The 13945-nt window shown below is 41.0% G+C and overlaps 1 protein-coding gene across 1 annotated transcript in view; it reads left to right on the top strand.

Moving 5' to 3' along the window:
- Positions 1 to 9064, top strand: part of EDD1 (glycine-tRNA ligase) — a 211065-nt gene extending 202001 nt beyond the window's left edge. The window contains exons 34-36 of the mRNA XM_089995743.1: positions 3280 to 3361; positions 3548 to 3633; positions 8753 to 9064. Coding sequence (XP_089851869.1) covers positions 3280 to 3361; positions 3548 to 3633; positions 8753 to 8851 — 267 coding nt within the window. The 3' untranslated portion in view covers positions 8852 to 9064. The remainder of the gene's footprint in view (positions 1 to 3279; positions 3362 to 3547; positions 3634 to 8752) is intronic.
- The last annotated feature ends 4881 nt before the right edge of the window (positions 9065 to 13945 follow it).

Genomic DNA, 13945 nt, shown 5'->3' with positions numbered 1-13945 from the left:
GCACGAAGTGCGGCAACAAGATAAAGACGAACACATACAAAAGGTAAGGCAAAGAGCAAGCATGACAGCACAGAAAAGCGAAGTATGAAGAGTAAAGCAAGAAACAAGGCCATGGCGCATAAAGCGCGGGGCAACAAGTAAATGCAGGAAGTAAAGTACATGAACGTAAAAGAGGACCAGGATGTCCTGGAGTAAAGACAGACATGTACAAGTAAATGCCAGGGCGCAAAGCGCGGGGCAGCAGGAAAGTAAAGTGCGAGAAAGTAAAGAGGACAAGGATCGCGAAACCGCGTCCTTGAGTTAAAAGACATGAAATGTAAAGACAAAAATGGAAAGCCTAGGCACATATAGCACGGTGGCGACAGAAAGGAAAGTGTAGGAAAGTAAAGAGGACAAGGATCGCGAAACCGCGTCCTTGAAGGTAAAGACATACGTATATACATTATACGTATACATATATCGTCCTCATTTAGTTATCTTTCTTATTTGAGCATTTGTCAGTTCATTGTCCTTTCACGCAAGAATCCCCTACCTTAAGGGGTTGCGGGTCCTCGTACGCATGCAGCGTAGGCAAGCAAGAGCTCGAGCCACAGAGAGCGAGCCGGATCCACCGTTCAACCTGGAGAGCTTAGAACGTTAGCATATGCCGAAGATAAACAAGAAGAAACAAGGCAGCAAGGCCTCCTGCCTGCAGGAGGCAGAGGCAGGAGCTCTGCATCCTGCAGACAAGGGTGCCAGAGGCAGGGGCCTCAGCCCTGCTTGGCAACAGCAGCAGAGGCAGGGAGCAGGAGCTCCCTGTCTGCCAGGCATAAAGAAAGGCAGGGGAGGGAGCAGAGGCTCCCTGCCACAACAAGGCAGGGGGGAACACCCCCTGTCAAAGCACGAGACAGGGGCGCAACCCCCTGTCGGCAGAAGAACAAGGCAAGGGGGCAAAGCCCCTTGTCGGAGAACAAACATCGAGATGCAGGGGGCAAGCCCCTGCTCGAAAACAGGAAAGCAGGGGGCTTCGCCCCCTGCTGGCTCAATGCAGGAGGCAGGGGGACAGAACCCCCTGCTGAGGAGCAACAGGAGAGCAGGGGGGCTCCGCCCCCTGCCAGGAACAACAGAGGGTGCAGGAGGGCTCCACCCCCTGCAGGGGAAACAACTGAAGGCACGGGGGCCTAGCCCCTTGCCGGCAAACAAAAGAAGGCAGGGGGGCGAAGCCCCCTGCCGAGAAGCAACACAAAGGCAGGGGGACCTCGCCCCCTACCGAAAAGCAATCAGGCGAGCAGGGGGGCCCACCCCCTGCCGAGAAAACAAACGCAGGGGGGAGCTCGCCCCCTGCAGGCAAACACAAAAGGGACAGGGGGAGAGGAACCCCCTGTCAACAGGACAAATGGTAGGGGGTCGGAGCCCCCTACCGGGACACAAATGCAGGGGGGACTTCGCCCCTGCAGGCAGGCACAAGGACAGGGGGATAGAGCCCCCTGCCGAGACAGAAAGAGACAGGGGGGGGGGGGTGGAGCCCCCTGCCGACAACAGGTGACGACAGGGGGCTCAGCCCCCCCTGTCGATCAACCCTCAAAGGAAGGCAGGGGGTTAACCCCTTGCCGACGACAGGGGGCTCAGCCCCCCTGTCGATCAACCCAAAACAAAAGAGGAAGAGAGGGGGGTTATACCTCCGAAGACCGCAGCGACGGGGGAGGAGCGGACGACAACTCCGGCGTCGGGGTCAACAGCGTCAGCCTCCCACAAAGGGGAGCCGAGAGAGAGGGGAAAAGTTGAGAGGAGACAGCAAGGGGGAGGCGAAGAGGGCTACTGCCGGTTGAGTTGCTCAGGTCGCTGGTGGTTGAGGATGCTGGTTGCGAGTCGTCGGCGACTAAGGGGGAGACAGCGCCTCCCGGCAGTAGCTGCAGGGAGAAACAACAGCAAAGGGGGAAGAAACAGGTGACCGGCGGCGAGTCGCCGGCGCTCGGTGGCCGCAGGGAGGATCGCTGGTTGCCGGAACTCAGAGGCTGTCGTCGGCATCGATCGCCGACATCCTGCAACACCGGGGACGAAGAGGGGAGTGTTGGTGCTTGCGTCGTCGGGAAGCCATCCGGACGGAGAGGAGGTGGCCGGACGGAGCTGCTCGCCGGTGTCTCCTGTCGCCGGCGGCCGCGGCGTGAGGGGGGGCGGAGCAGATGAGAGAGAGAAGGGGCGAGGGTTTTGAACCCTCGCCCGAGACGCCTGCGTCTTTTTAAAAGACGCAGGTTCTCGAGAGTTCAAGAACCCGGGTCCGGGCTCGGGTCCGGTACGGACCCTGATCCGGGCCCAACAAAGCTGCCCAGACCCCCGACACGTGTCTGACACGTGCAGGGCACGTGTCTGACACGAATCAGACACGATTTTTTTTTTCACGGTTGTTACATTTAGGATTATGTATTTTGACAATCTATTTCTGGATATTGGGTTTATCTTGGGTGTCATCTTATCGCTTGAAGTAGCTGTAAGAAATGTACAAATTGATCTAGCACAGAAGCTAGGAATTGATCAATTGCAACTTTTATGGCTGGAAAATCTAGGGCTTTGCTATTTTTGTAGGATTTGGTTAAGATTTCTACTGTTCTGATAGTCTCTGTCTACTCTTCATAAGTCAGGTATAAAATTAAAATTGATGTATTCACGAAATGACAGTCCACCTTGTGGCACTAGATTAAAAGCACAAGCTATGCACAATCATCACCGATGCTGAACTCATGGTTGTCTGCATGTGGTTATTGGTTTGTTGTGTTTATCATCACAATGGCTGTGAGCATGTAACCTATTCTACTTAAGGAGTCAATGAGTAAAATTAGTTGTAATGCTAAGCACATTTAAATGGTATATGCTTATCCATCATCCCTAATGGATCAAATTTACTTATCTGTTCCTTTCATCTCTTTTGCAACTCTGGAGAAATTTTTATATTATATAATTTTAATGTGATTTTTTTTCATTTATCATCATAGTTTAAAAGGTTGATGTTTCTTTTAGCTCCCACTGCTTATTTGGAAGGTTTTTCCTGCTGTTTCTTATTCCCTTGGAAACCTCTGCCTATGGCCAGAATTTCCTTCTGATATCTTGAAAAGAATTGATCCATAAAAAGTTTGGGTAAAAAAATGTATATATGAAGAACAATAAGAGAAAAAATAGAAAAGAAAACTTAAAAACTGAAAAACAGAGGTCTTTGGTTAAATATGATTAAATTTCTCAAACTTTATTATGGTTTTGGCTGTGGGCTTCAGTCTGTTTTCTTGAACTCAAAGTCAATGTTTGCAGGTTGAGGAATCTGCATTTGAGTCTAAAGAGGAACATGCTCTTTGGACTGCACTTCAGGCTGTGGAGGCCAAAAGTCATTGGGGTATTCTTTTATCTGGTTTTGTTGCTTCAGTATCATTCCCTCGTATGTCATTAAATATAATATTCTTCATTTTGATGTGTCTTGGCCAGCAAGTGTGCATGCAATGCATGCGAATAGCTATATGCTGCTTCAAGGATTGGTTGTTGATTAGTTCTGGAATATGATTAATTTGTAATTAATTTGCAGAGATTGAAATTGATGACTTTGTGGAGATATCTTCAGTTCTGGTGCAGCCACTTGAGGATTTCTTTAACAATGTGTTTGTCATGGTGGTATGTGTCATGATTTCTTCGTTTTCTTTTTTTCGGAGCAGTAGCATAAGGTTTTTAAATTTATAGGATTGTCCACAGAGTCTTGCATTTATATTGTTACCTCTTTCCCTTTTTGTAGGGTTTGTTTACATTGTTTTTCACCATAGGCATTTTTCTTCTTTATGGAAAATTTCTCTATGCTTTTGTGTGACCTTTTGTATAGCTATTGGCGACTCATTCAATATCATATGTGCCTTTTAAGAATTGTTTTCCTCTTTTCAAGGCAGAAAGGCTGATCATATATATATATATATTAAAAAATATATAAAAAGATCAATTTTTTTAGTTTTTATACGTCTTTTGCCCTAAAATGGACAAAAATAGATTCGGTCAAAGTTGACCAAGTCCAAATGTGGACGGACTTGGCCTCGATGCATTGACCGAGTCCGACACTTGGTTGACCGTGTCCAAAGCCGCACCTGTGTCGGGGCGTGTCGATGCGGGTGCGTCGACCTTATAGCCGAGTCTGTGTGACTTAGATTTTGACCTTTTTTATGGTTAAAAATAAAAATAAAAATAATAAAAGGGGGGTGTTTCAACTGAAACCCTGCAAACCCCCCTTTCATTTATCTTTCTCCCCCTTTGTTCACTTTTTCGGCCTCTTGGCGACGACGTCCCAACAACGGCATTCCGACGATGAAGGTGTTGGCTGATGGTGCCAATAAGTGAAACCCCAGCCCCACCGTCTCTCTCTCTCCATAAAGGAGAGCGAGGAGGACCCAACCCCACCACCTTTATCTCTCAGGGTATGAAGATGGAAAACAAGGAAGAGAAGAAGACGAAAGAGGAGGTAGGTCTCTCTCTCTCTCTCTCTCTCTCTCTCTCTCTTGAGTGTGGGAATGGAGGGTTTCGACAAAAAAAAGAGCTCATCGCCTTCATCTCTCTGGGTATGAAGATGGAGAACGAGGAAGAGAAGGAGGTAGGTACCTCTCTCTCTCTCTCTCTCTCTCTCTCTCTCTCTCTCTCTCTCTCTCTAGCATGGGAAGGGAGGGTTTCGACAAAAAAAAAGAGTGGGTTTCAGGTTGGGTCTTAGTTGGACCCCACCCAACCCACAGGCCAACATACTCGTGCCACACTTGATACCCGTATGCGTGTTGGGCCAGTCGACATGGGTGTGCGACCTGTTTTGCTGTGTCTAGGTGACAGAGCGAGCATCCAATAAACAACAAGGACCAAATAGGCAACTAAGTGATACAATTCACTCAAAGAACTAGAGGTAAAACAACCTCCAGTCATAACCAAAACAAGTGCCAACACAACACTTATAAACTAACAATCTAAACTGACAAAAATAGGGTGCACACATAACTCACCCCAACTAACATCTCTGGTTCCACAACACCGAGGTGCACATAAATCACATCAAAAGGGCTGAATAATAATAATGGATGTATCGAATAGAAAAGTGATGAACTAAGCCAAACAAATAGGCAAATAGGAAAACCTTTAAAGACACATTCCAAGGAAACAAGAATCAATTTGACAATAGTTTCAAATCAAGAGAAGTAACAAGAGTTTGAATTAAGTTTTAGTAAAAACATGCACTACATGCAATCATATGACAAGATAAATGTTCGCCTTTGTGAGTCTTCAATTACGAATAATCATGTCCACCAATAGATACAAAATGGACAAGTACAAAGGTGAACCACAATGGGCATACCCAAGGAAAGCTCTCATAATACACAAATTAATATTTTATTAATACCAAGTATGCAAAAAGCATAATATTTAAATCCTATGCAAAAACCTTTAAGATAATGTTCATTAAAGAGCCATGAGAATAAGAAATACAAAGTGCAATGAGTGCATTCACAATAGACACCTCCCAAGAGGCAAGGACACAAGCCACGAAGGAGCACAACCATAAGGGCCACTAAAGGACCAAGAGAACAAAACATGCATAAAGAAAAGCATTTCAATATCCAAAGAGCAATATGATCCTATAGATCTAATGCATGTCAAGATGCAATATAAGTGCATGTATTACAAATCTAACCAAAGTAAGAATATGAGCGAGCATATCGAAATCTTATAAAGTCTTCACGCATGAAAATATTCTCATGCATATATATAAAAACTTATAATAATATATATTATCAAATGAGACTACAAAGAACTTTACACAAAGGACAATTTAAAATTATGCAATATACATCTATAGAAACCTCACAACCCTCAAAACGAAAGGACATGAATTTGAAGTCATACATAAAAACATTTTTTTTGACATTTATAACCACGAAGTGTTTGAATAAAGCATCTAAGTGTCAAGAACACATAAACTCAAAAAACATTAAATTACATACTTACATATTAAATAAAGAGATTTATAAAAGCACACATACATATATACTATTTCACAAAACAATATAAGCCTTATGAAAACATTTTAATAATTTTAACAAATAATCCCATATACCCAAGGGAATTAAAAAAATCAATCATTTGCTAATTAACAATCATAAAACAAAGAAGATTTCAAAAAAAGTACCCATGGGCTCAAGAAACACTCGCAGAGCCACTATGGGAAGGAGTACACATCACTAAGGGCACTCACACAATGTAAAATATTAATTTTATTAATGAGAAATAATGCATAATAAAAATGGGGACCAAGGTCCCATATATACACAATAGCGGGTCAAGAGAGAGAAATATAGCCATTGGGAGGCCCCAACGGCTAGCTGAGAGTTTTCAAGTTGACACAGGGTCCAATAAGTGTAAGGGCTGTGAGGATATGAGTTTGCATCTGTTAATGGTTGCTAAAGATAGAGACTGGAGACTGATGGGACTCTTGGATGTCAAGTCGCCAGGTTAATACGCTTATTTCTCAAGGAGCTAAAGGACCTTTGTTTACGGTATGAGCCCCTGTTAAGGATGAATTCAAATGCAAGTCTTCCTCTAGGAAGGAAAAAGTCCGCAACTAGGATTGGCATGTAGGTGAGGATTACCCAAGTGTAATTAGGAAAGTGTGGTGATAATTTGCATTTTTACCTTTAGGTTTCTCTTACCATCAACTATTAAGCCTTTGAAATGGCATCATCTGCTGGAGTAAATCTAATAATTACTAATGGTCAAATTTTGACTGCTAGCGATGTGGAGGATTGTATTGCTGCCCCATCCACACCACTTACCATGAGGAGGCCAATAACTTTGACTGCCAAGTGTCATTTACCCTGTGGGACTTGAACCCAAGCCCTCTCACTTAAAGATAATGCAACTCTACCAATCCAGCTATCATGTTCACCCTTCTTTTTCCTAATCAGTTTACTTTTTACTGGTTAATAAATGGCTTCCTAAATTTGTGCTACTTTGTCCTTCAACCACTTTCCAACTTTTTCTCGAGTTTCTTCTTGTTTATTTCACCAGCAAGCTTAGTATCTTCCTGAAATGGCTAATGATTTAAAATTCTTCATAAAAATGAACAAGATTTATGGCATGTAGCATTGTCGGTTATTTCATTAGCTCACATGATTCTTCCATTTTAACATCTGATTTTTAGAAATCTTTTTAATAAGAACTTTTCATGTGCTAAATTATAATCAGTTTCAATCGTTGGCTAGAGATCTGTCTCTTCTCAGCTAGTAGCCAAAAAACAAAAGGGTGACAAAGAAAGAATATTTGAAAATGGTTCATGCAGCTGTTGCCTTCTCTCTGTAATTCCATCTCATTTTCTTTCAAATAGAACTGCACACAGCTGTGCTAATTCTGAAGTCTGAACTCTGGCTGTTCAGGCTCCCTCGCTACTTAATATGCCATCCTCAAGGCTTGCCTCCTTGGTTAAATGGATAAATAGAATCTGTATGTGTTTTATGAGAAATTAATATGAACAAGCTGTCTCCGTGTTGTTCATGCATGCTTTTGGGCCAAACCTGGCATGCTCAAGCTTTTTTTGTTAATCAACCTGGCCTTAAAACTGGTCCTGGGCATGGGTTCAACTTGCTGGGTGGCAAGTCCAAGCTGCTTGAAGGTTGTTTGGCTTGTTTTGAAGCCTAAGTTCCAACATCTATCTTTCATCTTTTGTGATATATATGAAAAATGTTCCTTTGTTGCTATTTTTACATATTTTCTTGTTAATATTATTTCTTTTTTGAGCCTGCTTTAAGTAAAAAATAGAGGAGTTTCTATTTCCCATCTTATTCCTCCAGCCTGGTAAGAGTCTATGACCATTTATGTGCATGGCTGGGGTAACAATGCACATGAATATCTAGGTAAATTCTCAGTCAAACCAAGTCAATTTGTGCATGCATATAAAGCCTTCATTACTCAACTATGTAGCATCCACTGGGTCATGCCCAAACGTATCTTGGTGCCATCCTCCGCAAGAGCATCTGCCATTTTATATGGCGAGTACAACTCATTTTCTTTTTCAACTATGTTCTATTAAGAATCATTTCTTATTATTATAACAATTCTAAGTGTTCAACTTTGCGTCATGTGAAATGAGTGAATATGAAAATATTTCTGTTATTGTGTTAATTTGCTGAGTGGAACATGATGAAGTGTGAAATGTGATGAAATTGTAATGAAACAAGGTGTGCACAAATACAAGGTGCACAATCACAAAAGCCACTTATGGCAAAATACACAAACAAAAGATAAAAAAAATAATCTTTATTGAACAATAAAATGCACACAAAATGCATTAAGGAATAAGGAGCAAGAGACTCCTTTTTATAGAGTACATAAGAGAGAGAGAGAGAGACTTGTAGCCGTTGGGGAGCTCCCAACGGCTATTACAAGATGAAATTACATAAATAGCCCCTAGAGGGTATGCCTATTACAAAGATGAATATATATATATATATATATATATATATATATATGTGTGTGTGTGTGTGTGTGTGTGTGTGTGTGTGTGTGTGTGTGTGTGTGTGTGTGTGAAGGAAATACATATAAAAGAACACCATATTCTAACAGAAACACCTTTTCCTTCAGTTTGGGAAAGGTCAATAGTTCCTGTAATCAATTTCATCCATAATCTGGCCGGAAATGTTATGACAGTCTTCCTTTTCAATTATACTCCCTGATACTTTACTTTTCTTGTGATCAAAATGACATCCGTGTATGCTCACAGGATGATGAAAGAGTCAGGAAGAACAGGCTTGCACTCCTGAAGAGAATTGCAGATCTTCCGCGAGGTATTACAGACCTCACAGTTTTGCCTGGATTTTAGTATTTACTTTTTCTTTTCTTGCCATTCATTTTCACAATGATTGATGTGCGATGTAATTTCCTGTGTAATATTTAGCTTTTCAGATTATAGCCATCATGATTATGGCTAAACTTTTCGAGGCATTTCTGTTGTTTATATGAGAAACAACTACCGAAAAAGCTTATCCCTGTTTGCTTATTCTTACAAACGTAATAAAACTTTCGCTTCTCAAAATCTAGTGTCTTTGTTAACATTTTAAAAGATGTATTTTTGTGGTTTTCCCGTATAGACATTTTTACACATGCACACAAACAGGGCAAAGAACCAACAGCAGTAAAGTTTTGTTACAGGTGAACTTCGTCGCTTTGATCCTTGGTTATAAAATGTGCTAATGGCAATAGTTTGGATCCTAGTTTGAAAAGCTCAAAATTGTCATTGGAACATGCTTTTCCTTGGTTGAAGAGGTGGTAATGGTACTGTTCATGTGCCAGTCATGTTTTTTTTTGGGTGATTTACATCTAGCTGCCTAATATATCTCAAAGTTACATCCAGCCACCTCAGGTTTTAAATATTTAATAAACGGTTCATTTGTTTTGAGAGATTGTTCAGATGACCGTCCAAGTTACTTTTTATTCACCTAACTGTAGTTAATTCTTGAAAATGACAGTTTTGACCTTTCCCTGTTTGTTAAATAAATGAATGTCGTTCTTTAGCTCCCTTTTTTTGCAGCTACAGTTAAGGACAAATAAGTAGCTTCAGAGCCATCGAAAAAAGTAACTTCAGAATGTAAAAGTAATTTTGCAATACTACAGGTCAACCTAGCAATTTTGAAAAAGCCACATGTTTTCTTTAAATATTTGAAACCTGGGGCAGCTCCACTTGAATTAACCATGTAGTAGGTCCCTCTATGTAAATTACCCTTTTTTTTCTTGTCGGGTGATGTATTCCCAGGTCAATCTCAGGTAGGCACGTAGGATGGTGAATAAAGTTCATTAAAATATTAAAAATGCTCAATCTTTCCTCCTAATCATAGTGTTACCTACTACAATGTCTGTGAACTAACTATAACAAAATTCAGTGCACGGTCGTAAATTTTGTGAATAAATTACTAAAGGCTGCCTGCCTAAGCTTTTGGTCGTCACAATCCCCCCCTTATTTTTTCTTTGTACACTGAAATGGATGCTTAATAATGTTAAAAAATTTGTCCTTCAATCTTGTGATAGTCTGTCGTGTTTTTTCTTGGTTAAATTCTGATGATACTTTCGTCATTGTATTTGACCGGAACAATTCAACCAATCGGTTTTAGGACCAGGCGTCTCTTTAATAAAGATGTAATTTTTATGTTCAAGTCTAATAGCTGAGGTAGGGCAAGCTAAAAAAGTTGGCGATAAGTTTTGCACTTTTTTAACTTAATTTTAGTTCTTGATTAGTCCTTTAGTGCTATACCAAAAAGGTTGCTGGAAATAATGAACTTACCTAAAATCTTCATTAGTGCTTTAGTGATTTGGTTGATCCTTTTATGTTTCTCTATATAGTTTATATCTTGATGTTTTGAATTTGGGGTGTCTTTGTTTTAAGTTGGAAAAGTAAAAACTTACCAAAAAAATATGTGCCCCACTTTTTTGAGAACGGAAAACAAATATGGGGAAAATATTTTCAATATATAATTTGTTTTTTGGATTCGAGACTCTAAAAGGTTTATGCACCTTAACCGATAATGGCCCTCTTATAAATGCTGGGTAAACTTGTTTCGAGGGGAAGCGTGCAACCCCACTTGAGTCACTAGTCTAAGAATTCTACAAATTTGACAACATAATTTTTTAGCACCCTCACGATTGATGAAGCATTCCATCTCCGTTTGTTTAAGCACCTTGACACTTGTATTTGTAGCACAAATATTACACATTCTTCTGTCTGCTTTTTTTTTATGACAAGGAGCCCTCACTGAGAACCAGGTCACTTAATGGGGCCTCCCTCTTGGGTAGGGTCACCAACACTCAAGCCCTTATGGAGCTTACCAGTTAAAGACTCCCGCACACTTGGTGGGAGTCAAACCTGGGATGAAGAGGTCAGTCCGGGCGGGTGTCTGCCTGCCTATTATTAATAAGGGTGATATGACCATGTGAAATGAAATATGAGAAATAAAAAAACCATGTGAATTTGGTTTTTAAGGGTTTTTTCTAATAATTCTGACCACATGAATGTGATCTGCATACTTTGTTGTGGGTAAAATTTATAAAAGAAACTTTTCTATCAAAAATCACACTGTTTAGAAAATCTTTCTTTTTTGAAAATCTTCTCATTTGGAATGGTTGGAAAAGTTGCCATTTTTTCTTTTCCTACTTGCATTTTTTCTACCATTTTCTGGCTTCCAAAAGTATCCATAGGGTTTAAAAATTTTCATACATTTTCAAGGGTCATTTTTTTCATTAAAAAAACATGATCCAGGTTATGATTCATATAATATCCACCACACGAAATATGGTTACAGGGTCAGATTTGCAAAGAAAGTGCTGGGAAACTTAAAAGTCTGTTTCACTGGTTTGTTTTGCATATTTCATTTCCCCTATTGTCGTCACTCTGTTTAATGATGGTTGATACAAGAATGCAGGAGTTTTTTATTCTCGACTACAATAATTTTGTTACATTTCCCTATATGCCATGAGTTTCATTAGAGTTATTTTCATGTTTTCTCTCACACAATTGGTTGAGTTTGAGCTGAATCCATCCTTCCCATAGGAAGTGGATGTCTTCAAACATCATTGAATTGTGGCCATGTTCTGACAGGCTACTTCGGAAGTCTATGCTTTCATCCAAACAATTTTTCACCCCTTGTTGAGTAGAGTTGTATCGGTGAACATTAGGGGTGGCAATCTGGTCGGGTTGACCCGGCAGGTTGGGTGGTCAACATACCTCAACCCAAACCCGACCCGTTTATTAAATGGGTCGGCTGTGGCAAACATGAAACCCGACCCATTTATTAAACGGGTAACCCGACACGACCTGCCAACCAGCTTAATAAATGGGTTGGGTCGGGTAAACGGGTTGGCATACCCCTAACATGAACCCGGACCGTTTAATAAACGGGTTAGGTGGGTCGACCCGTTTATTAAAGGGGTTAGTTTAAGCCCAACCCGAACCCGCCTAAGAGGCGGGTTGGCGGGTCGGGTCAGGTTTTGCCACCCCTAGTGAACATGAACGTGCAGTTTAGTATGGTCAAGGCTTGGGCCTAGCCCCAGGCTCAAACAGACATGAAAACAGGCCTGGGCGCAAACTCCAACTATTTGGACCTGGCACAATGAGAACCAGGCCATGTCTCGTTGGTTGAGCCTTTTTTCAGACCTTATCGAGGTTCTTAGATCTCTTTCCCCAGGAAAGATGCAAACAAGTTGGTGAAAAACTTGACATGGGAAAACCAAAGTTTTCAGTATCACCCCTGAATTGATTTTCAAAATGATTCAGGGAATGCCAATTCTGATAAAGATGAATCGTTCTGAATCAGCCAGTTTTCAACCAGGAGATGAAATGTATCAAACAATATTTTAAAAAATACTTTTAATGATTTTTAAACATTTTTGAAAAATAAGCCGACTCAGTCATGTTTCATATCAAATTTGGGCCAATACCATACGAATTGCCCGGTTTGCAACTATACCCACAACATTGGGTAAAACTAGAATTGATGTAGATTATGCTAAAAAAGGCCATGACCCTCAGGTTAATTAATAATGCAGAAAACAATAGCTCAAAAGGCTGAAATTCTAAAGTGTCCTATAACTTTGATTAGTTGGCCCACAGGGGCTTCACTCATCTGGCAGGGGCGACTTGTGAATGTCATGAATTCAAAACACACGGGGCGTCTCTTACAGCAAGGTGGAAGCTGGGTGTACTTCTTGGTGGGCAAGGAGGACCTCAAGAGGTTTTTAACCATATGCAATCGGTGATTTAGGGAAAGGGTTAGGGTTCCCCTTGGCCTAACAAAATAATAATAATAATAACTTTGATTAGTTAAAAACCAAACAGTTGTATAGGAGGATCTTGTAGAAAATCCAATTCTGCACAATGACACAAGCCTTGCATAAGCTTAGCTGAGGGAAGACAGTCTGGGTCCCGACCTTTTTTTTTTCACAAAGGCAAGCTGGGGTTTGGCAGATCCCTACAAGTTGCACAACATACCATTGGGTTTTGAACTTGCAACGTCCTAGCACATGGTGACGTGCAATAACAGCTCCTACCCCCGTTGGTATATTGCAGACTTGTAATGATCTTTATCTTTAAATTGTTAGGGTAGGTAAGCAATTGACCTTTCAAATGTGTGGTTGTAAGATAACCAACTATCAAAGGTGGGATCAGTATTTTGCAATCAAGATATAAGCTATGGGATTTTAAATGGAATTATGCGTGCAGAAGAAAATACAAAAGCTTTCCAAAAAGTTTTATATACTGCCCATCGGCCAAATGAAAAGGTGTGCATATGCTGTGGTGATCAGGTCAAATCGGGTTCCATTCCTTCAAAGACATTCTGATTCCCAAGCTTGAGAATAAGATAATGGATGACGGTGTGCTAGCCCTAGAACTCCAAGTTGGGCAACCACAGATTGTTGCAACTTGCAGGGCTGCAGCCGAGGACAGTTCGTGATTTGACAAAACACAAATGTTTGCGTTTTGAAATCACCCCATCCATCACTTCAATCACCACCATTCACTGTAAAATGATGACATCAGCACCTTTGTTGGACCCGACTGCATACCCAATGAATGGTGATTGAAATGTTGGAAGGTGGTGATTTCAAATCATAAAAAAATTGTGTTTTGTCTCACTTGATCCTCCTTGCAGCCAGCCATCCCTTAAGCTATGTTCTCCAGTGTGAAAGGGGAACGGGAAAGGAAAAAAAGAAATGATACATAATACAACTGTGTCATAGGGACACGGCATTTTAATAATGTATTCTTGGTGACGTCAGCCAACATGCTGATTCATGGCCAGTATTTAAATTTTATAAAAAAAAATACTAATAAAGACATATGGTTCTCACTTTTGGCACCGGACAAGACCAAAAAGATATGACAAACATGACCAATTTACTACTGATAAATTTGGTCAATTGTTTTTCT

This window comes from Nuphar pumila, chromosome 2 (genome assembly GCF_984573655.1).
Source record: "Nuphar pumila chromosome 2, dmNupPumi1.hap1.1, whole genome shotgun sequence".
Lineage (NCBI taxonomy): Eukaryota > Viridiplantae > Streptophyta > Magnoliopsida > Nymphaeales > Nymphaeaceae > Nuphar > Nuphar pumila.
Note: the sequence above shows the minus strand (reverse complement) of the source record. Positions and strands in the feature narration are given on the sequence as shown.